The sequence below is a fragment of the Trichechus manatus genome, unplaced genomic scaffold (assembly GCF_000243295.1).
Source record: "Trichechus manatus latirostris isolate Lorelei unplaced genomic scaffold, TriManLat1.0 scaffold00007, whole genome shotgun sequence".
Classification (NCBI taxonomy): domain Eukaryota; kingdom Metazoa; phylum Chordata; class Mammalia; order Sirenia; family Trichechidae; genus Trichechus; species Trichechus manatus.
This window is the reverse complement of record NW_004443943.1, coordinates 28426994-28450949: the sequence shown is the minus strand read 5'-3', so window position 1 is coordinate 28450949 and position 23956 is coordinate 28426994. Positions and strand designations below refer to the sequence as shown.

Genomic DNA, 23956 nt, shown 5'->3' with positions numbered 1-23956 from the left:
GCTTTTGATCTCAGTAGGTCACTTCTCCAGAGGAGCTGCTGGGCTGGCAGGGTTATCTGGGACACTGCCATGACACCATCCAGACTCACCGGACCACCCGACCCCCATTCTCATGCTGGGTCAGGGACTCATGAGCTAGGAACCCAGGAACCATCCTCGGAAAAGTCAGAGAAGTGGGGCTCAGCCATTCAGTAACCATTCTTGAGTGAAGTAACCCAGCTGTGTGCTGGCTCCTGATTTCAGAAGAGGAGCCAGTCTTCAGGGAAGGGGGCTTCACAGTAAGGGCATTTCTGACCCCACTCTGTGTCCTCACCTGGATCCCACAGCCCTTCAGTTGCTCTCCCAAATCTGCTGGAAAACAGTAGGAATCTAAGACAAGGTAGGTGACAGAAGAGAGAACAGTAGGAAAGTTGAAAGAAGGAAATGGGGAGAGAGCGAGAAAGTCTTGAGAAACTGACCTGGTTCACTTCTTTCTTTTCCTTACCTTCCCACTTGGCTAGCAGGAGCCATCAGAGCAGGGAAGAAGGCACCCTGAGAGTGAATAGGGCCCAGAGACAGGGTCCTGCGGTGGGTGAGGGGTGAGGTCCTTCTGGAACCTGAGAAAATTATAGTCTGCTGGCCTGAGATGAGCATATACTAGAGGCTGGGGCGATTTTTCCTCTGCGTCTCCAGTCTCTTTCAAGCCTGGGGGAGACGCTGGGGACACAGAGATGGATACAGGGAAGGAGGAACAAGGAAAATTGAGGATGACGTGGAGACAAACGAACAGGGGACTTAAGAGACATACTCCAGGCTCTAACTTGGCCAGAACCGCGCTGGCGGTGGGGGAAGGGGACCAGAGAATTGGGGCAGAGGTCTCCTCACAGTGGAGCCTTTCTGGCCACATTCCCTCCCAGACTCCCAAGCCCCGCGGCTTCAGGTTTAGGGGGAAGGGTTGCTAGAGAAGGAGCCCCCCTCCCCGCACTTCCCAGCTCACTCTTTCCCCGGGTGCCTCCCCGGAGCTGCAAAGGGGGAGGCGGGGTAAGGGGAGCCAATCCCAGCAATGCCTAAGGGGGAGGCAGCGTTGACAGCCGCGGGGAGGGGGCGGGAGGAGAGAGGCTGCTCGGCTCCGCGCTCAGCTCCACTCGGGCTCCGGGTCTGCGCTCACCTGCTACCCAAGCCTCCCGCTCCTGCCCCAGGACCCCCAGGTGGGCCCTAGACCCCGGCCCGGCCCAGACTCTCAGCCCCAGCTCAGACTCTTCTGGCCCCCAGCCCCCGGCAGTGCGCTTCGCCGCCAGGGGGCGCTGCGTGAGCGCCCGGCCCCAGCCACCCGGCGCCCCCTCCCCCGGCCCAGGCGGGACCGGAGGGGGTCGCCGGGGGCCATGCGGGGCCAGGGCCGCAAGGTGAGTTTGTCCGATTCCCGAGACCTGGATGGCTCCTACGACCAGCTCACGGGTAAGTTGGTGGCGCGGGGGGTCGCGGGAGGAAGGGTGGATTCCATCCCCCTAGACCCTTATGACTCTCTGATCCAGCCGGCTAGCTCCCTCCCGCCCAGACTGCCGCATCCCCAGGCACCCTCCAAACTGCTGGGCAGCAGGACACTGGGGTTCAAGCCTTGGTCCCACAGGGCTGGGGGCATAGCAGGTGGGGAGAGGCAGCAGGTGTGGGCGTGTTTGACACAGGACTGGGAGGGTGTCTGGAGTGGGAGGTGTCATGTGCATAAGTGCCTGTCGTTCTTCCTATGTGTCTCTGTGTGTAGAAGTGTGTGTGCCTCCCATCTGGTTGCCATGTGCCCTGGCCTTGGTGACAGCCAGGGCAAATGTGGTTGCATGTGACCAATTGTGTGTGGCCATGCAATTGTGTGATCTTGTCAGATGTTTGAGTGAGGTTGTATAGGATCCTAATTGTACAGATGAGGTTGTTTTGACCATGTGTCTCTGTTGTATGTACAACTATGTACTTCTGAGTGTGTGATTCTGTATGAAATGGCATGTACTACCAGAATGTGTCAGGGCTTGATTTTATGGTGGTGTGTCTCTTTGTAAGACTTTATAACTGTGTAACTCCTGGGGTGAGCCTTTGTTAAGGTGTGTTGTGTTGTGTTTTGTGATTATGAGACTATGTGGGTTACATTGGCATTGAATGCTAGTTGTGTACTTTTGTGTGGTCATGTCTGCAGTGGGGCTCTGTCTGAGTGTCCATGACATGTCTTACCCTTGCTGCCTTTCTGGCTTCCTGGTGCAGATGGAAGGTCTTTAGTGAACTCCACTGCTTACCCAAGTTTTCCACAAATATCCCAGGTGGATCCAAGGAGGGGGGCTCTAGTGTCCAGCTGCCCAGCCTGACTCCCAGGAGCACCCTATAGTCCCAGCATCTGACGCTTGTGGGGAGGCTTTGGTTAGTAATGGGTCAGCCCCCCCGCAAAAAAAAAAAAAAAAAAAGTACTCATAGATCATTCTTACAACTGAAGTTCCTTCAACCCCCAACAACCCTTCCAGAACTTCACCCCAACCCTGAGGAAAACACATCTTCTTGCCTCCCCTCCAGATCCAGAGATATCTCTAGGCCTGGCCGGTGCCCTGTTGCCTACCCTTACGTGCCCCCAAACCACTTTGCTGCCCTAGTGTACTGTCTTTCCTCTCTGGGGAGGTATGTTAGACCTGTGCACTGTGCCTGTGTATATTCCTGGGTTTGGTAAGCAGCTCCATGTGTTTGTGTAGGTGACTGTGTCCCCTTGCGTACATTTCCACGTATGTGTGTGTTTACATCTCTAGTTGTGCAGCCTGCCCAAGAACTCCAACAGAGCATGAGAGGAAGGAGACTGTCTCCCCCTGCAGCTGAAGCAAAGCTAGGGAGAGGTTGTGATCCTTGTCCTTCCTGAGGGGAGTGAGGTTAAGACTTGGGGATGGAGGAGGGGACTAGGATGTGGTGCCTGGAGATCTGAGTGTCTCCCCATCACTGACCCTGGGGAGGTCCTAGTCACTATGCCAAGACCCCCCAGAAGGAAGAGCTCGGCCCTCAGGCAGGCCCCCAATAAGAAAGAGACCAGGTCTCAGTGCCTCAGCCTAGATGGGATCCAGAGGTCCAGCTGTCCAGCTCTGATATGTCCTCTGTTCCCACCACCAGTTCAGAGGATTCTTGAGAGTACTGGGGCCCCTAAAGCCCTCATTAGCACCTCATTAGTCAGTGTTTGCTTCCTGCTTTAATTGATTTTCCCCATTAGTGGAATCATCCCCTCCCCACTTGGCTATTTGAAGCTGCGATTGAGTGAGGGTGGGTCAGCATTTGTGTTGGGAAGGTGCACTGCCTCAGGAGTTAGGCATGGGAGTGTGAGTACCAGCTCTGGGTGACTTTTTCCTTTCTGGACCTCACTTTTCTCATGTGTAAAATGGAGCATACTACTTCATGCCTGCCTGCTCCCAAGGGAAATAGAAGGATCAAATGTTGGCAAGTGTCAAGAATCATCATCCAAGCCATCAGGATTCTTGCTGTACACGCATGACTTGGAAAATAGAAACAGGGCTACCAGGGGCTCTCCTCTCGAAACAAGACTTATCATAGTGGAGACAAATGGGTTTGAGAGGCCAAAGTAAACGAAGACTCCTGGCCCTGGCGGGCAGGCAACGCTCAGCCAGCAGAAATGCAAGAGCTGAAAAACCTATCTAGGAGTCCTTGTCCGCGGTGCTGAAGTTTGCGCAGGGCAGAGGTGCCGCCGGCCTTGCGAGTTCCCAACTGACCGCAGCAGTCAAGAAATTAAACGACGTATTGCATTGGACAAATCTGCTGCAAAAGACCTCCTTAAAGTGTTAAAAAGCAAAGATGTCACCTTGAGGACTAAGGTATGCCTGACCCAAGCCATGGTATTTTCAATTGCTTCATATGCTTCAGGAAACCGTGGTGGCATAGTGGTTAAGAGCTACCACTGCTAACCAAAAGTTCTGCAGTTCGAATCCACCAAACGCTCCTTGGAAACCTTATGGGGCAGTTCTTCTCTGTCTTATAGGGTTACTGTGAGTCGGAATCAACTCGAGGGCAATGAGTTTGTTTTTGGTTTTCATGTTTGGACAATGAATAAGGAAGACTGAAGAAGAATTGATGCCTTTGAATTATGGTGTTGGTGAAGAATATTGAATATACCATGAACAAACTTTTTTCTGTCTTGGAAGAAGTACAGCCACAATGCTCCTTAGAAGCGAGGTTGGTGAGACTTTGTCTCACGTACTTTGGACATATTCTTACGAGGGACCAGTCCCTGGAGAAAAGCATGCCATGCTTGGTAAAGTAGAGGATCAGCGAGGAAGAGGAAGACTCAACAAGATGGATTGACACAGTGGCTGCAACAATGGGCTCAAACATAGCAATGATTGTGAGGATGGCTCAGGACCGGGCAGTGTTTCGTTCTATTTGTAAATAGGGTCGCTATGAGTGGAAACCTACACCACTCACACACCTAGCAATAGGAGTCATTGCCCGCGGTGCTGAAGCTCTCGCAGGACTGACGGAGGCGCGGCCCAACGTTCCGAGAGCCCAAAGTTCCGCTCCGTTCCCGCCTAATGCAAGCGGGATTCCAGGGACTGAAGACAGGGATGGTCTCCAGCTCTCGTCATCCTGGCCCATCAGGCTGACAGGAAGGGCATTCTGGGTCCACTGACTGCTTCCCTCCACCACTCCAACCCCAAACTTTAAAACAAAGCTGGAGAGGCTTTTTTAAAGAAAAAATCCGTTTCTCTCCCCTCTTGTTCCCCCCCACCCGCCACCCCAATCCATCCCCTCTAGTCTTCCCAGCCCAGCGAGGTCTCTTGGCAGTGCGATGGAGTGGGGAAAGGCAGCCATCAGCGGCAGCCCTGTCCCAGCCGGAAGCAGAGAAAAGACCTGGCTGGCTAGGCCTGGGTCCAGGTCCCTGGGCCAGGGACCTCCGGAATTCGGTCCCTGTGGTCGTTAAGTATCGTTCCCAGGACTTGGGCTCCCTCGTGTGGCTTAGGGGAGCCATGCAGGGGGAGCTGATTCTGGACGGGGACTGTTGCCAAGTGCAGCGGACAAAATTTGCATGGAGTTAGGAGGTGACATCTGCCTAGTAATGTAGAGTTTTCAGCCAAAAATATGGGATCCGAGTCGGGAGAGTGAGACGGTGACCTGCAGGCTCTTCTAGGAGTGTGAAGGAGAGCTACAGGGTCCTGAAAGGGTTTACTTTAGGTCTAACCAGATAGGGACAAGCCCAGGAAAGGGGTCTGCGGTGGGGGAGGGGGGGAGGCACTGAGAGTGAGGGGCTTCTCGGTGCATTTGGCTGGCAGCCAGCGTATAATAGTAAGTCTGTGAACCCCCTGGACAAGAACAAAAAGAGACAAACAGGAGAGAAAGAGATTTGGATCTAGGAGACAAACCAGTAGGGGAACATCCCTGCCGCCTCTTTCTTGCCAACCCAAAACACCTTCTTCTTCCTCCTCTTCCCTCCTCCTCTCTCTCCCATTGGTCCAGGAAGTATGGAAGTGTGGAGGGGTTGCCATGACAACTATGTCCTTTTTACCGTTTCCTATCTGTGCCAAAATGGTGGGGGGAGGAGTGACAGGTGGAGGAGGGACTCAAGAGGGCAATAAATGATAAGGTTTATTTCCCCTAGATCTCCTTTTTCAAATCCCGTGTCTGCTCCCCCTCCCCGCCAGACATCCAGAAAACGTTCCCGAAGAAGATTGTGAAGAGAGTCCCCTACTCCCATGCCTCCGTCCCCAGTCTGGGAACTTTGGGGGCCGGTCTTTCAAACGATGGGGCCAGGGTGAGTGCCCCTAGTCCAGCCAGGAGAGGCTGCATGGTCTGTGAGTCCTGCATGGTCCTGCAGCTCCAGCCCTCCCGCGCACCGCCCACGCAGTGCTCACACTAGTGGGGGGGGAGATCGAATGGCCCCGGGCCTTGGGGGCGGAGCATAGCCGCAGTGCTCGCAGCTGAACCATGAACCGATGCCCCCGCAGGAGCTGGAGCCCGTTGGGGCAGGCAACGCGATCTCTCTACCAGCTGGTGACTGGGTCGCTGTCCCCAGGTAGGAGGAAGGGATGGAGGAGCAGGACCCCTCAAAGGAAGAAATGGGATAGGAGCTTTACAGAAGTCAGGAGGGGGTGGGCCCCTCCCAGAGATGGGGGAGGGAGCAGGATCCCTCAAAGAAAAGGGTTTAAGGAGCAAGACCCCTCACAGAGGTGGAGGAAGGGATAAAGTTACTGATAGAGGAGGGAGAGGAGCTAGGACTCAGAAAGAGCATGGTCCCTCACAATCGTGGGAGAGGGGGCAAGGCTTCTCACTGAGGGCAGAGGAGGGGGATCTAGCAAGTGGTGGAAGTAAGAAGGCAGGACCCCTCACAGGGATGAGATGAAGAAGCTTGCAGCAGAGCAGGAAGAAAGCACAGCCCTTTACTGCTTTGCTAGGTTAAGGGGGTCTTAAGATGACTGGGCTCAGTGTCCACAAGGAAGAGATCCTGAGGTGGGGCTGGACCAACATGAACTCAGCTAGTGACTTCATGGGTGATAGGATGGATAGACTTGTATGGCATAAGGATTATATGTCACTGTTTTGTCTCTCTGGGAGTCTGGATGAATGGGGTTATAATCACTGGGACTGTGCATCCCTGGGGGTGCATATCCCCGGGATTCTGTGACACTGAGACTGCATGTACCGGAGTTCTATGCCATGGCCTGGGTTGGGGTTTCTGAGTCACACTGAGTTAGTCGTATAGCCTTCTTGAGGTTGTGCTATGGCGTGGGATGTGCGAAATTTGTGAAGTGTGGATTGTAAGATTTGTGTACACTTAGGTTCCCTTAGGGTTAGCTGAGAAGGGCCCAGCATTCCCTCCCCACCTGGCCTCAAAACAGCCTGGGGTCATGGTATTCTGGAATCTGTAGGGTTTTTTTTTGGCTCTCTCCATGAATATTCACTTGAGTCCCAGGAGTGCAGTCAGGGCCTGTGATTCTCCTTGCCATGTGTCCCCCCAGAAGGAGAAGAGATGGGGCTGAACCAGAGCCATGTTTAGAATTCTCTTGGGGAGCACATGTTCTCCCAAGCCCCCTTGCCTGGGCCTGTCTGTAGTGACAGATGCCTGGAGCCAGGCAGGGCCAGCTCTCAATCATTGCAGGCATGACTTCCAGGCCCCAAAATAGTCCCAGCGTCTAGGGAGGTGATTAATCACCTGATACAGCTGGGGGCTGCAGTAGCTTCTGGCCTGACTTGGAATGGAGTGGGGCTGGGGGGCTGAGAGAAGGGCTTTGGGGTTTTCACTGGCTGGTCCCCCACTGGTAGGGGAACAAGGGTAGACTGGGGAAGGTGGGGCAGCTGCAAAGGGTGGGTCCCCCCACAAGGCAGCATTTCTCGGGTTTTAACTGTGGAATTAAAGGACTGGATGATAGGATCTCTGTGGTAAGATTTAAGGGACCTGGGAGGGCCCATCTAATGCCCCAAGATAGAGTTCCCTTGGGCACTCACTCTGCCTGAAGCGCTTCCATTAAGACTTCACTCCTTTAGGTGAAGAGCTAAGTCGAGTGGCACAGGGGTGCTTGGGAAAGACAGATCTGGGCAAGTTTCCCAAGGGCCCTAAGATATGAGAGGTCTCTGAGTAGAGAGAAGGGAGAGCCTGAAAAACAACTCACTCTTTCACTCCTGACAGACCCTTCCACCAGGGGCCTGGTTGGTATAGGACCTTGAGTTTCTGTGAGGCCAGGTCAAGGTCTTGGAGAGTTGAGGGTAGGAGTGAGAGAGGGAAGAGGAGAGTCCAGGGACAGGGCAACTGACTGCAAGTTTATCAATCTGTCTATCTGTGAATCAGCAATGTGGAGCAGGGAGCTGTTGCTGTGATGCCTCATTCAATCCAAATAGCATGGCTTGGCATTCAAGGCTCCGTGGAATCTGACCCTTTTTGGTCTTATCACACCCATCACTCCACCAACGTAAACTAAGCTATATCCTTCTAGGACTCCTTAACACCCCACATACATTACCCTTTTCCTGGAAATAGCCTGAGGGAGTGGGCAGAGCATGGGCGCTGGTTCAAGTCTCAATCCACCCTTTATCAGCTATGTTATCTTGGGAAAATCACTTCCCTGAGCCTTAATTCCTTCATCTGCAAATGGGTGTAAGACTGCTCACTCTGACCACATCAGCTGTAAAAAAGGGATAATAGACCCAACATCTCAGGTTTATTGTGAAGACTAAATGAGATAATACATGTGAAGTGTCCAGGGCACAAAATGTGCTTGATAAATGTTAATCCCTTTTTTAAGGCAGACAGTTGAAGTTTTAGCCCTCCTTTACGACCCAGCTCAAAAGGTACCCTCTCCATCAAGTTTTCCCTGGCCTCTCAGTTAGAGCCGCATGTGGGGATTTTACTATAGCTCATTTCATGACCTGCCTACAACAGTTCCTAGCAAATAGTAGGCACTATTTGTTGAATGAATAGATGCTTTATAGCACAGTTATCTCAGTGGGGATGTCTCTCCCTGCCCAGTGTTGGGAGCCAGAACCCTGTTTGGTTCGCCTTTGTTCCACAGCCACCAGCTCAGAGCCCAGCACTCAGTTTGTGTAGGCATAATTTTTAACATCTTTGCCTTCAAGAAGCTTGGAATCTAGTTGAAGAGACAGGACTGACCCAAAGAGAAGATCTAGGTTCAAATCTCTGCCCCATCACCTCTTAGCTGATTAGTCTTGAGCAAGTCCCTTTACCTCTGTGCCTCCTTTGTAGAAATGCTTTGTGAATCCCTACGAGCTATAGAAATATAAGCTGGGGAGGGTTTGCCATTTTAGTAATAATGGTTGTTGTTAGCTGCTTTCAAGTCAGCCCCCTTCTCACAGCGAGCCCATGTACAATGGAACAAAACACTGCCTAGTCCTGCGCCATCCCCACGATCGGACCATTGTGATCCATAGGGTTTTCACTGGCTGATTTTTTTAGTCTGGAAGCTCTGCTGAAACGTGTTCAGCATCATAACAACACACAAGCCTCCGCCAACAGAGGGGTGATGGCTGTGCATGAGGTACATTGGCCAGGAATTGAACCTGGGTCTCTCACATGGAAGGTAAGAATTCTGCCACTGAACCACCACTGCCCCTCCGGTAATAATGGTAGCAAACATTTATTCAGTAGTTACTCTGTACCTGGCATTATTCTAAGAGCTTTCTGTTAATTCATTTACTCCTCCCAACAACCATATGAGGTAGTAAACTGAGGTACAGAGGCGTTAAGAACTTGCCCAGTTAACTGCAAGTGGTAAAGCTTGGATTTGAACCCAGAGAATCTGGCATCCGGGCCCATGCTATTACTTACCTACCATGCTACACTGCCTGTTTTTACTGTTCCCACTAATAACATTACAGAATTGAGTGCTGAATTTTGAGGACCTGACAATCAGTTCAGTAAGAATTCAGTTAACTAGCAGAACACTGAGGACTGGAGGCTCTGAAGGAAAGGGAAGAAGGTTTAAGCTGCCTCTGAATGACAGATAAAATTTGTAGGATAGAGGGAAAGTGGAAGGAAGGGCATCCCAGGCAGAGAGAATAGCAGGAGCAAAGGCAAGGACTGAGTTTGGAGTGTCTAGGAGACAGTGAAGAGGCCAGACTGGCTGAAATGAAAGATTCTGCTGATGAGGGTGGAGGGAAGAGTATTAAACGCCAGTTGTGGAATTTAGACAGTGGCAGGGAAATAAATGGTTGCTGATTTCGTCTGTAAATCTGTAACCTCTAAGGTGTGAGAAACCAAAACTAGCCACTGAATTGACTTTTTCCTGTGATGGTGGGGGTCGAGGGCAAGCAGAGGACCAAGCCAGCTTGAGGCTTACCCTTCTTCCAGGCCTCGTTTCCACACCTTCCTTGGAGGTTGTCCTTGGGGAAGAGGGTTAATACAGTGTGAGGTGGATGCCTGACCCCCAGTGGTGAGCATGCAGAACTGCAGGTCGGTGATCCTCCACTGGAGCAGTAGCGACCAGCCTCTAACCCACAATTGGGACTGACGCCTACTCATCTCAGAGCTGGATCGGGGGAGGGCACCCTCCAGAGTAACTTCCATACACTGGGCCTCCTGGGAGGGCAAGCTTTCTAAGAAGCGAGCCAATGTAGCTTGGTGGTCTAGAGCACAGTCTCAGAATTCAAAGAGAGTTAAAATTGAGTCTCTGACACTGCCTGATCTTGGGGATTTGCTTAACCACCTTTTGCCTCCGTTTCCCCACCTGTAATATGGGCGTGATAGTACTGCCTCCATAGGTTTGTGAAAATTCAATGTGATAATGTCTGTAAGCACATAGCACAATATCTAGCACGTAGTGAGTGTTCAATCAATATTAGCCAGCAGTGGTAGTAGTGGTGTTATTAACTCGGAGGCTGTTGCTTGTGGTTCACTAGCCCTGTAGGGCTCCCTTCCCCCTACACCACCAGGAAAGAGAAAGGGAAGAGGGGGGAGGGCCTCCAGGAATGCTCCAGGTGGTGGGTGGCTGCTGTGGAAGGTTCAGATTTCCCTCCTACCCTGGGCTGTTCCATCAGCTCAATAATGGTTCCCAAGGAGTAGGCAGGGCTTTGGCAGCTCCTGGGTGAAGTCCTGGGGGCGGGGGAGCATGGTTTCCCTTCCTCCCACAAGGAGCTTGGGTTTGCTGTTCCCAAAGGCAGCCGAAATAACTCCCCTCCCCAGAGGTCGTGATGGGGCCAAGCCCTCTTCGAGTTCAGGCTATTGAATCTAATCCTCCCTCCCTTGGGCCTCAGTTTCCCTGCCTGTGGCCTGTGGGAAGAGAGTGCTTCCCGCCTGACAGTCTCCATGGCAACCGCAATCGATGCTGGTGGTGTCCTCCTGAAGGGAGAGGTCACTGCCTCCCCCACTCCCGCCTTATATTCTCATACACACAGATAGACAATTCCATGCTGATACGAGTACACAGCTATAGACCCATACTCCGAATTTTACAACACACCCCTACTAATCCTCAAACCCACTTCCCACAACCCTACTAAAACGCACACATCTCACAGCCTATACACACTCAGAAATACTGATATACAAGAGTAGAAATGCATGATCATACACAAGACACACCTAATAGACATGTGCACACTCACGTGTACACACAGAGACACACATAATACTAGATACACTCCCATACAGACCAACACAGGAATATACACCTAGTAAAACACCCAGACACCCATAGCATATTCTGTCCCATAAAGCTATTACTTAGAGTGTCTTGCACATACACCCACACTGCCATTCAAGGCTTTCTCCTTCAGGGTAGCTTCTCTCTCTGCGCCCTCTTCTTGCACAGAGTAGCCACAAAGGTGTCTGGGGAAGCTGTCCTCAGGGAAAGAGGCAGGTCACTGCCTCCCTTCTCTGGCTTGGCCCAACCTGGCCAGTATCCTTTGCGCCAAAGGTTCCCGAGAAGGTGCCAGTCCAAAGGCTGAGGTGACCCCGGAAAGAGGAAGAGGCGAGGCTGTGGCTAGGAGGCGTGTAGGGCAGAGGCGGGGTGAGGAGGAGAGGGAGGAGATCCAGGGCAGGGAGGCGGAGGGAGGCTGCAGGCAGTCCTACTCCGGCCGGGGAGCCTGAGGCGGAGGTGGTACGAGACTGGCGGGCTGGCGCATCTGGGCCTCCGTTGGGTGGGGGCCTGGGGCATGAACCTGGAAGGGCTGGAGATGGTCGCTGTGCTTGTGGTCCTAGCTCTGTTTGTCAAGGTCCTGGAGCAGTTTGGCCTCTTTGAGCCGGTCTCCTTGGAAGGTAACCCAGGTGTCTGGGCATGTCTGGGCTGGAGGGACGGCTGCCCCACCTTTATGGGGAGGGCTGGGGAGGAGGTTACTCCACCTTCATGGCTGAGGCAGGAGTGAACAGAGAGTGGTGGAAGGGGGCATCTCCAAGAGGTGAGGAGGGGCCTTGAGAATAGGATCTGGGGAGAGGGGGGCATCTGTGGGAAGTGATGAGGGGTGAAGAGTGGGGGGACAGATGTGGAGATGAGAAGGTGAGGGGAGTCTGGGGGACATGAGGAGGAGTTTTAGAAACAGGAAGGGGTGTCTGGAGTGGAGGAAGGAGGCTCAGGAGTCCTGAGATAATACCAGTTTTCTGGGGAGACCCTTTTGGAGACCGAGTCCCATGACAGCTCTGAAGATGTGTGTGGCTCTTCATATCTCCAACCATGCAGGGGTAGGTTACAGGGTGTGACTGTGTGTTAATGTGTGTGAGAGAGGACAAAGTGTGTGATCATGTGTATGTGTGTGAGAGGAATGTGAGTACTTGTGTCAGAGTGACGGGGTATGTTTGGCTGTGTGAGATGATGGATGGGAGCATTCCTGAGGGGGACAGAGTGTGTGGCTGAGCCTCTTTGGGTATTGGATTGTATGTGTGGCTATTCCCAGAGCTTCCTGAGAATGTACCAGCTCCATACCCAAGGCTTGGGATGGGGGTGAAGTCTGGAAGGACAGGAGTGGGAACACTGTGAATGAGACATTTATAGCTCAGCTCTCGTTGGGGGTAGGTCAGATCAGGGACCCTGCTTCTCAAGCCCCCTTGCCTCCCCTTGCTCCTTCCAGGACCCAGGGGCAGAATTGTCTCCAGGTCATTAACATTGGGAGTGCAAAATCAATTCCCCATCCCACCCCACCCCAAAGTCAACTCTGGAGAGTGATATTGCAAGTGGAAAGGGAAGCATGCTCTACCTTCCCTGGAGAGGTTGGCCTCCCACTTTTCTTCACATCAAGAATTGTGTGGCTCCATAGCATGGCTATTCCCCAGTTCCACCTGGAACAGGAAGACAGGCAAGAACCATGTTTAGAGGGCTGCAGGGTAGACACCTGGTAGAACTGGAAAGATGTGGAGGAAGCTGGAGACATAGGAATGTCCAGGAATTGCTTGTTCTAGGGTTCAGTAAGAGCAGAAAACTAGCCCACACTCTACCTTCTGCTACGTTTATTGGGGTATGTGGGGAGCAGGGACTTGGACCTAAATGAACTCGGGATGCTGGGCTGAGTTTGTTCTCATCCAATCCCAAGAAGGTGAAATCAACTGGGTTCTGGCTTGCCATCTCCTTTAGACTGGTGGGGAAGGAGGCAACCAGAGAAACCCAGGCATTCTGTAGGTTGAAGGCAGCCCCTTTACATTACCTTCTGAAGAACCAAGAGGAGACCAAGTCCTGAAGGCAGGTAGTCAGTCTTAGGGTGAGAGGCACTGGAAGCTGCCTCCCCTTCCCATCCACCAGTGACTACACCACCCCAGGCCCCAGATTCAATTCGGGCTTCAGGAAACCAAAGTCCAGGCTAATGGAGCCCTGGGCCTGGGGCCAGGTTGCCATCGATCCCCGATCCCCAGCATGGCCTACTGCCTCCCTCCCACCTCTCTATAGCTTCTGGGATTGGGGGACCTGCTCAGGGGCAGGGAAGATAAAGGTGACTTCATTAAGTTACCTCCTCAGGAGCAGGGCCTGGCCTGGTCGGGTAGGGTGGGTGTGCTTGGGGGCTGAAGTGGGGGAGGGGGAAGTTAGCTACACATAAAGTTGGGCCTCTGCTAGAGTGGACTGAGGCCACCTTTAGCCAGTGTGCCAGGTTTGGTACCGGGCTCTGGTCTTGGAATCTGGGAGTGGGTACAGCCGGGAGATAGACAAGTTTGTTATTCCCTCAAATTACGCTATCATTTTGCCTTCAAAGAACAAGCCATAGCGGGAAGGCTGGGAAGGGCCACACTTTTAGGGTGGATGAGTTCGCTGATCAGACCCTGTACCTCTGACAGATAGATTCTGGGTGCCTTGGAATGAAGGGTTACAGGAAGGAAAGGTAGTTGTGCTGAGGACAAACGCGGGCTCTGGATGATGTACAGCCTTGGGTAGCTGGGTGCGATGAGCACCTAGGTCACAATATAGTATGGGTAGTTGTCATGGTGACCCTGGTTTTTGTGTCATAATGTTATGAGGTCTCAGTGTGTATGTAATAGTGTCCTTAACATACTATGTCATGATGTTCCAGTGTCATTGTGTGTTCTCTATGGTTTGATCGTGCACTGTGTAAGATGGCCTGTATGGATTCCGATATGTGTGTATCATTGTTTACTTAGATCATATTAGTATATGTTTGTGTTAAGGAGTGCTAGGTCAAAGTGTGTGTGTGTGTGTGTGTGTGTGTTTTGGGACCTACTTAAGCCATCAGTTGTGAGTGAGTTACTGGCTATCAGGCTGTCACTGTATGTCATCTATCTGTGATTTAACACTCTACGTGAGTATCGCTATATACTCCTGTCACTGTACGTGTGAGAGAGAGAGGAGGTGCTCCTATCCAGGCAGTCCCTGGGTTGGGCCTCACCCTCACTGCCCCCTGCCTTCTGGCCGTCTTGCTGTCCTCAGGCAGCGTCCCATTATACAAAGTGCCTGAGCAGCTTTGAGGCTTTCCATACAAGTGAGACCCACTGTGCTGCCATAATCCGGCCCCCTGCTACCCTGCCATTCCACTCCCACCCTCCTCAATGCCCTCCGCCCAGCCGGGGTTGGTTTGTGACTGGCGGGGAGGGGACAGGGGATGGAGGGACCGTGGGGGGTTAATGTGCCTTCCTGGGGTCTTCTCTCTTCCCAGGCCACCCTCCAGGGCCCACTAAAAAAGCGCTGAAGCAGCGGTTCCTCAAGCTGCTGCCGTGCTGCGGGCCCCAAGCCCTGCCCTCAGTCAGTGAAAGCAAGTGCCTCTCCTGTGATTCCGGGGGCGGGGCCCGAGTGTGTGGGCGTGGCCAGTGTGGTGGGGTTGGGGAAAGCGCTGGCTCGGCTGGAGCGTGAGGGTGCGCAGATTACTGTGCGCGGATGAAGCACGATTGTGTGGGCGAGGTCAGTTTGGGGGCGGGACCGGAGTGTCTGGGCATCACCGATCTGCGAATCTGGCGGGACGAGTGTTTGGGCGTGGCCAGCGTGGCGAGGCTGAGGTCTGAGCTTGTGTGGGTGTGGTCAGTGTGGTGGGCGCGGGACCAGGCGGCTGTGAGGGTCTGTGTGTGGCTTAGCTGGGCTAGTGTCTGCGACTCTGTGTGGCCGCACCGCCCTTGGGTATGTTCTGGGCCTCGAGATGTATGTTGCCAGTAGGATGGTTGCAGACGTAGGGGATGCAGCCCGCCTTCCTCCAGACGCCAGGATACCTGAGTTTTCTAGTCCCGTCTGGCCCCCAGTTGAGTGACTCCGAGTTGAGTGACCTTGCTTTGTCTCTAGATCTGAGGGTTCTCAGCTGGGCCTTGCCCACCTCAGAAGACCACACTGCATTTTGCAAGCAATGAAGGCGCGTTTTATAATTACTTGAGCGTATCGTTCTGTTTGATGCTGCTGGGTCCCACACAAGAGTAGATTTAGAAAAGGGAGGGGCGTGAGTCCTGCAAGCATGCGTGCGTGGGGTCCGTTTCGTGTATATATGTGCTCGTTAGGGGTGCCTTTGTGCGCGGGGCTGGGGTGTGTGCATTATAACACGCAGGTCTGTGAGATTTGCTGAGTGTGAGGGGCGAGGTGTGTGTCTGCAGTTGCCCGGGTCTTCCGCTTTCTCGGTGACAGTTCGCTCCCTTCAGCATTAGCCGCCCCAGCCTCCCTCCGCCCCCACAGACCCCGCCCGCTGGACCCAGGTGACTTACTCTCCTGGTGGGGGCGGGGGGCGTGGCTTCGGGAGCGCCTGGCGGGGGAACTTGCCTGGGGACTAAATGTTGGGGCCTGGGGTGGAGCTGATATGAGGCCGGGGGTGGGGCCTCGCTTTGGCTTCACCAGTACTGAGGCCAGTGCAGGGCGGGAATCTGGGTGGGGCTTGGCTGGAGCTGGGCGGGGCATGGCTGGGGCTGGGTGGGGCATGGCTGGGGCTTGGGCAGGATGGTGGGGTTTGTCTGGGGGAGGAGGCTGTGGGAGGGGCAAGGCTGGAGTTGGGGGAATCTAAGGAGATCAGGAAAGGACTGGAGCTCGGACTCTCAGATGCCCGCTCTTCAGCCCGCTTGTCTTGCTCCTTGCCTTCTGGGACAAAGATGGGACAGGGGGCCTTCCCCTCCAACCAAGGATCCAGGGGTGGGCGCCGAGTCAAACTCCTGGCTCTGGGGCCAGGCCTGGCCTTGAGCCGGGCGCACTGATAGACCTTGAAGCTGACCAGTGCCTTTTCTCCTTGCCTTGATGTCTTCGGCTCGGGGTCCAGGGAACAGGCAGACTGATCTCCGGTGTTGGAGAGAGGGGGGATGGATGGGTCCATAATTTTGAGGAGGGGGCGTGGGGGCCGGGCCTGAGGCGCGGCTGTCCCCCCCCCCCCGTCCCCCGCAGACAGCGTGGAGGATGAGTTTGAACTGTCCACTGTATGTCACCGGCCCGAGGGTCTGGAGCAGTTGCAGGAGCAAACCAAGTTCACGCGCAAGGAGTTGCAGGTGCTGTACCGGGGCTTCAAGAATGTGAGTACAAGCAAGGCAGAACTGAGGGAGAGTTACGGCAGGGGGTGGTTATCCAGGGATTCTCAGAAACGGTGAGGGGGAAGGGGAAAGGGAGGGGCAGGGAGGCCCCTCAGACTGAACTTCTGGGTGTGGCCTGTTGGAAAAGGATAGGGCTAGCAAAGAGCCTGTAGATTGGCAGTTTAGTTTACGGTTTAATTTGTGCACTGGGGAGAAGTCTTGCCTCCTATTACAAAAGCTACATGGTGAGTCCCCTAGAGGCATGAAGATATTCCCTGTCTCTGGGAGTCTCTGGGCATGGAAGATGGGGCCGTGGATGAGCAGAAGGGGATTTTGTCTGCCCTCAGCCTGGTCTGCCTCCCCCCAGGAATGTCCAAGCGGAATTGTCAATGAAGAGAACTTCAAGCAGATTTACTCCCAGTTCTTTCCTCAAGGAGGTGAGGTGGCAAGGCCAGAGGGGACGCAGCTATTCATCTATAGGCCAAGTGGGAGAGAGGGTTCTGGAGGGGCCAAGAATGCCAAGGTGATGAGAGAGGGGTTTGAGGAGCCCCACAGAGGTAGGAAGTCCTTTCCTGTCCAGAAGCTAAGCTTACTTCTTCACACTCATCCTACAGACTCCAGTACCTATGCCACTTTTCTCTTCAATGCCTTTGACACCAATCATGATGGCTCTGTCAGTTTTGAGGTGAGCTGGGAAAGGTGGGCTCGGGAAGCCTGTTTCCAAGGGCTCCAGGGCCAGGATCTCCATACCAAACAGAGAGAGGGGTTGGGTGAAGGGTATCTGAAGATATAGCTCCCCCTGCCTCCTTCCCAGGACTTTGTGGCTGGTTTGTCAGTGATTCTTCGGGGAACCATAGACGACAGGCTAAACTGGGCCTTCAACTTGTATGACCTCAACAAGGATGGTTGCATCACCAAGGAGGTGCGGAGCAATTGCAGGCCTGGGGGCCGTGTGTATGTGGGGTACAAAGGGCCTACGGAAGGGAAACACGACCCACATATGCATCACCAGCAAAGGGTGAGGTCTGCTCTAGGCTCTAGGCCTCCTGGTTTAGAGGTTGGAGGCTCTGAGGAGGGATCCTTTTCTCTCTTGGCCTAACAGGAAATGCTTGACATCATGAAGTCCATCTATGACATGATGGGCAAGTACACGTATCCTGCACTCCGGGAGGAGGCCCCAAGGGAACATGTGGAGAGCTTTTTTCAGGTACCTGGGACTGGGTAGGCGGGAGGGTCTTGGAGTGAAGGGAAGGAGATAAAGTCCTTCCAGGTAACTTACCTGTGTTTTGCCTAACTTTCTCCTGCCATCCCTCCTGTTCTCTCACCGGACCACCTTCTTGCAGAAGATGGATAGGAACAAGGATGGTGTGGTGACCATTGAGGAGTTCATTGAGTCTTGTCAAAAGGTACAGGACCCTACCCTCCACACTTCCTTGGTCTAGACTCAGGGCCTGATTCAGTGATGAAGGGGAAGATTCTTCTGGGCAGAGTACAGCTGCCTCAACCCACCCCCACACCCTAATCCTGTTCTGTCCCTGTTCCTTCACAACTGGGAGAAGCCTGCCTCCTTCCCCACTTCAGGTCTTCCTGGGTATCTCCCTCCTCTCTGCCTCTCTATCTCTGAATGTCCCCATCTCTGACTCAGTGTGTCTCTCCCTGTCCCTGACAAGCTGTTTCTCTTTCTCTCTCTCCAATCTGCCTCCTTCATACCACGGCCACAGGATGAGAACATCATGAGGTCCATGCAGCTCTTTGACAATGTCATCTAGTTCCCCAGAAGAGGGGGTCAGTGTGTCCTGGGGGGACCATGCTCTAGCCCTTGTTCAGGTGGACCTCACCCTTCTCTTCCCAGGTCTGTCCCCACCCTAGCCCTGCCCTGGGGGCTGAAGGGAACCAAGAGCCTGGGGATACAGTAGCCCAGATCACTGGAGCTGAAGGGGCCAGGGAGCGGGCAGAGTACATCTAGGGGGTGCTGCCTAGGGTCTAGAGCTGCTAACAGCTCCCACCCACTTCCTGCCTGACACCCATGTGCTGAGAGTGCCCCTGCTGTCGAAAATGAGTGGCCCCCTACCTCCTACCACCACTGTAGAAACCATGACACTAGACAGAATGTTTCCTGCTATGGTGCTCCCCCCATCCCTGATCTCAGAAACATTTCCCCTAAGACTCCCTTCTCAAAGAGGATGCTCTGTCCTTGGTGCCGACTGGCCTTTCTGACCAGACTTTGAAAGCCCTGTGGGAGGGGGACAAGAATGTAGAGGGAGGAGTCTTGGGCCTGGGCCAGTGGCTAGGTCCTAGGAGGTGGCTGGGGTAAGAGGGCAGAAACGCCTGGGTTGATTGTCACTGAGAGCTCAGGCATGCCACGCCATAGCTCTGCTACTCCTAGGCCATTGAAATATGAGTTTCCAGGCTCTTCAGAAGACCCTATCTCCGTGGAAGCACTCCAGAAATTTTCCATACCCTCTTCAGTATAGGAGAGCCTGAGATCCTGATGTTTGGCTCATTCCTGGAATTCCTTCCTCTCCTTCCTTCCTGCTTGTGTGGTGGTGGTGGCGGCAGGGGAATCTGAGTGGGGAGATGTCCTCACTGATGCCTGCTAAAGTTTCAGCCTATCCTCTCTGCTCATCACGCATTTTGGTTGCTCTGGATTTTCATTTGCCATGTCCTCTAGATTTGGTGGCATGGAGCAAGTCAGGGACCTTCCTGAACTTGGGCTTCTATCGCTTCTTCCAGTGAATGCCTTAGAAGGAAGGGGGAGGAGGGAGGCAGGCATAACATCTGAACCCAGGTGTGGAGGCATTCATTAGAATCTTTGATCAACTCAGGCTCCATCCCCAAAGCCTACATGACCTCAGTTCCCACCTAGGGTTTCCTCTTGCTCTACCCAATCTGCCCAGAGATGTCCCTGAGCACACTTAGAGGGCAGGGACCATAGATCCCAGGTCCCATCTCATTGTCAGCACCCCTGCCATGCTGCCACCCCTTAGTATACCTGCTTGTCCCATTCAGTCACCCTCCTAGCCAGCCAGGGTCTGAGGGAGAGAACCCCTTTTCCCATCAGAACACTGTTGACTGCTTTGCATTTTTGGCTCTTCTGTATATTTTGTAAATAAGAAATACACCAGATCCAATAAAACACAATGGCTATGCACAGGCTGTTGTCTCTGCCTTTTTGTCCTTCCCACTCCACATATAATGCACAACTCCTAACTCATGCACTTGCAGCCTCTTAGGACCCCAGGGAAACTCCTCTGTCTCCAGGGGAGCCATAGTCTGGCCATACATTGGTAGGAGACTGAGACACAGGTTGTGGAAGGTTAGAAACTCATCTGACCTCAGAGAGACCCCTGTGGGAATTTCCCTCCCACTCAAATCAGAGTATTTTTGTTTCATATCCTGAGAGGAGACAAGGGACATTCATGTCCCAAAGACTATTCCAATCAAGCTATCTTTTGGCTAGACATTCTTTCAAGACAAGAATTTTGACTCTGCAGACTTAATCTCAAAGTGCTTTCTTTTGAGGGAGGGTACCTTTTAGTTTCTAATCAAAATTCCTCTGTGTAAGTATCCCAACCTTGCCTCTAGTATGGATATGCATTTGTGTCCACATCCCAGTCAGGAATGATGGAAAGATCAGATGGGATGGACCCAGGACAGGTCACCGTGGGGCTAGTGACACAAAGGGTGATCGAGACTTCCTGTATGGGGTCGGAAATCTTTCTTCATTCTGCTCCTGGAGAGGGACCACCAGTGGTCCTCTGGGTCACCATTATATGGTGACTAAGCTTCACCATCCACAGAAGGAGGATTAGGCCCTTTCCTCACCTGCTACACACATGGCCAAGGGAGAAGTATAGTGTCCAAGAAGAAAAAACTCACTTACAGAGTCCATCATTTTGTCATCTGTTTTCCCTGCTCACATCATCATAGAACCATCTCTTCTCCAGTCCTTGGGTTTCTTTGAGTCACAACTCCTCTTAAGGATCTGATAAAAGCTGTAGGCCACTGTCTAGAAGGAAAAAAGATGTTGTATTTTCCATAGATTTTTAGGAGTGTATGTATCCTTGAAGCATCCACAGGCCCTAGGTTAAGAACCTGTGATCTAGTCTACCCCTCAGCCTTTAATTTTACAGAAGAGGAATCAGGCCCAGAGAGGGAAGAGGACTTGCTCAAAGGCACCCAGTAAGTTTGTAGCAGGATGAAGACTAGACCCAGTCCCCCAAATGTCCATCCAGGGTGACCCTGGGGTACAGTAAGTATTTATGTGTGAAGGATACATACTGTGCATGTCATGCATAATCTAAACAAGGTAACACTGTGACAGGCTCTTTCAATGATTCCCTCTGCTTTTCCTTCATGACACTTTTCACTTTGTAACCATATATTTACTTAGGTAGTTATTTGCCTGTCTTCTCCGATATACTGTAAGCAGCTGAGCGCACCTTGAGTGACTGGACTAGGTCTCTTTTCCTATCCACAGGGCATGGCACATTATAATAGACATTCAATATGTAATTGTATGATGTGTTCATTGCCTCTATGAACAACTGCCTCCTTTGCCATGAGACCAGAAGAACTGGATGGTGCCCGAATACCATTTCTGAACATTTTGATCAAAGATTCTATAGAAAAATCCTGATCAAAGAATTTCAAATTATCAGAGAATCCAGACTTTCTGGAGCTATGGAGGAACCCCTGAAACTATTGCCCTGAGTTAATCTTTAAACCTTCAACCAAAAATATCCCCTGAAGTCTTGTTAAAACCAAACAATAGTTTAACTACTAAAAAATGTCTGCCTTGAGCATTATACTTTTAAGAACTATCTACATGGGATCAAATTGACAACAGCAACTCGAAAGATTAGATACATACCTCGGGGCAGTGAGTTTATGTTAATGGGGGAGGTACAACTCACAGAAGGAGAGTGAGAATGGTTGCACAACTCAGACTGTAATCAATGTCACAAAATTGTACACGTAGAAACTGTTGAATTGGTGTATGTTTTGCTGTGTATATTCTCAACAACAAAAATTAAATTAAAAAAAAATAAGTGATGCTGAGTGAAATAAGTCACTCACAAAAGGACAAATATTGTATGACACCACTTATATAAAAAGACAAGAAAAGGCAAATGTATAGAGAACAAAGTTTATTAGTGGTTACCAGGGGCAGGAGGGAGGGAGAAAATGGGGGTTAACAGTGATGGAAATACCGCATTAATTAAGGGTAGGGTTGCATAGCCCATTAGTGTAATTGTTGTCAATAAGTTGTATACCTGTAAAAAGCTGAACTGGCAAAAGCTGTGTGATACACATATAAAAAATTCTTATTAAAATTATTTTTTCAATCTGAAAAAAGTATCGCATGATTGGATGAATGAGCATAATGTGTATATAACTGGATCAGGCATAGAGACAGTCTCCATTTTTTAGGGAAGAATCAAGTTTAAGAGAAAGAAGTTGAAGTCTGAGACTGAGAATTGCTAGGGGGTGAGAAGCACCTCAGAGCCAGGGCACACAGATGGGATCCAGAAAAACCAGCAGGTTGGCGTTCAGATCGTTTTGTCTTGGCCATTGGCTGGAATCTGAATGTTGGCAGCTGCTCTCTCTCAAACCTTTCCTCTCTTGCCTTCCAGTATGTCATACTCAAGGTTTTCCTCCTACTTTTTCGGCCACCCCTTCTCAGCCCTTCCTTGCACACTTATGCTTCTCAACAGGAGGCCCCACGGCTTGACCTGAGCCTCTTCAAATAACATCCAGTCCCGTGGCTTTAAACACCATCTATATGCAGAAGATTCCCAAGTTTATATTCCCAGAACTCTTCTGTGACCTCCAAGACTCATATCCAATTGCCTATTTGACATCTCCATGTGGACCTATAATGGATTCTCAAATTTAACATGTTAAAAATGGAGCTGTGATTCATGCCCTCTCAATCTTTCCTATTTCAGTAAATGACACCAACATCCACCTAGTTGCTCAGGTCAAAATTAAGGAGTCTTCAAGGAGCCCTGGTAGTGCAATGGTTAAGCGTTCGGCTGCTAACTGAAAGGTTGGCAATTCAAACCACTTAGTGGCTCCTGCGGAGAAACACCTGGTGATGTGCTCCTGTAAAGCTAACAGCTAAGAAATCCCTATAGGGAAGTTCTACTCTGTCATATGGGGTCGCTATGAGTTGGAATTGACTTAACAGCACCCAACAACAACAACATTGATAAAGCAAAAAGTATCAGTATGTTGAAAAAAAAAAAAAACGATTTAGGAATCTCCATTTTTTTCCTCACTCTGCCCCTACTGCCATTTAATCAGTCACCAATTCCAGCACCAAAGGTACACCTCCTCTGTATCCACTGCTATGCCCTAGTCCAAGCCACCATTATCTTTCACCTAGATTCCCACTACTTGTCCATCTGGAACAGCCCCTCGCTGCATTTACTCTGCATCACATCACTCAGTTTCCTCCCTTCATAGCACTTATTACAATCTGAGTTCCTGTGTACGGACTAAGTTTGTTATTATCTGTTTCCTCAACCAGAATACAAACTCTGTGAGGGCAGGGCTCCATCTATTCATTCTACAAATATTTACCATGGGCCTACTAAGCACTGGTTCCTATCATAGGTGCCCGGGGTGGAGGTGTGGTGTGGAGAGAAAGCCTGTGGCAGTCGTGTGTAGGGCAAGAAGTACTCCTCAAGTTGGAGATGTACAGGTATGGAAGGCGGATCTTTCCCCAGAGACCAGGCTGTGCAGAGTAGATGAAACTGGGGATGCTGACTTGTTGGCAATTGCTAAAGTGTGAGGTGTGAGGCTGTTGGCGTGCTACAGAAAACCAAGTCAGTTTAAGATAAAATCATAGAGGTTTATTCCAAGCAAAGATTACAGTTCAAACTGGGAACAGCACTGCTCATTAAGATGAGACAGTGGTATCCAAAGAGGGGGCCTGAATCAGGGATAATTATACTGCTACAGCAGGCATCAGCTACAGGTTTTTCTTGATTGGTGCATCTCTGATTAGGGAAGTGGGAGGCGGACTATTTCTCGGGGGAGGGGGGAGGGGAAGGTACCTTATGGGTTCTGAGTGCATAGCTGCAAAACACTGATTGGTTACCAATTAATAATGGCTAAATTAGAGATTACAGAGTTTCACAGGATGCTTAGTGATCATAAGATGCTTACATGTATTTTTCTTTGTCTATCTTGCAAAAAATACCTTGCTGGCAACAGAACCCAGACAATACTCTTCCTGAGTACATGTATTTTGAGGGGTGCAGATGGTCTCTTGTTCAAGACCCCTCAGGGCATATGGTTTCACATGCTAGTTTTGACCACCGAGGAAAAATATGTTTTTCTCAAAAACACAGCTGTTAAGAAAGCCATATTAAAATTAGATAGCATGGTCAGCATATTATGCCTCTGTCTCACTGACTGCACTGAAAGCTGTCTTTTACTGAGACAAGGTAAAGAGGAAGGTGTCATGAGACCAAGGGCTGGGGTCAGCCCCCAAATCCCCCAAAGGACCACAATATCCAGTGAAGCTGCTTATGGCCTTCAGCTGTCATCACAGGGGATCCTCTAAGAAAGAAAATGCTTCCTTCTAACCCCTATCTCAACATT

General features: G+C 51.5%; 1 protein-coding gene across 5 annotated transcripts; it reads left to right on the top strand.

Annotated features, from left to right (window-relative positions):
- The first annotated feature begins 1122 nt into the window (after window positions 1-1122).
- On the top strand, window positions 1123-19524 carry KCNIP2 (potassium voltage-gated channel interacting protein 2). 5 transcript variants are annotated; one of them, XM_004370062.1, is made up of 10 exons: window positions 1362-1434; window positions 14533-14628; window positions 15494-15547; window positions 16221-16345; window positions 16710-16779; window positions 16957-17027; window positions 17157-17264; window positions 17445-17549; window positions 17686-17748; window positions 18064-18111. In XM_004370062.1, exons 1-10 carry the CDS (start codon window positions 1362-1364, stop codon window positions 18109-18111), a joined length of 813 nt encoding a protein of 270 aa, XP_004370119.1. The 5 variants fall into 5 exon arrangements, with proteins under 5 accessions (XP_004370120.1, XP_004370119.1, XP_004370118.1 ...); XM_004370061.1 differs by having other exon boundaries at window positions 15449-15547; XM_004370063.1 differs by lacking the exon at window positions 15494-15547 and having other exon boundaries at window positions 1123-1434.
- Window positions 19525-23956: the final 4432 nt, after the last annotated feature.

Coding starts and splice junctions, on each gene's coding strand:
- KCNIP2 (XM_004370061.1), top strand. CDS start 1,362: ATGCGGGGCCAGGGCCGCAAGGTGAGTTTGTCCGATTCCCGAGACCTG. Junction 15,548..16,220: donor ACCCCGCCCGCTGGACCCAG/GTGACTTACTCT, acceptor CGTCCCCCGCAG/ACAGCGTGGAGGATGAGTTT. Junction 17,749..18,063: donor TCATTGAGTCTTGTCAAAAG/GTACAGGACCCT, acceptor CCACGGCCACAG/GATGAGAACATCATGAGGTC.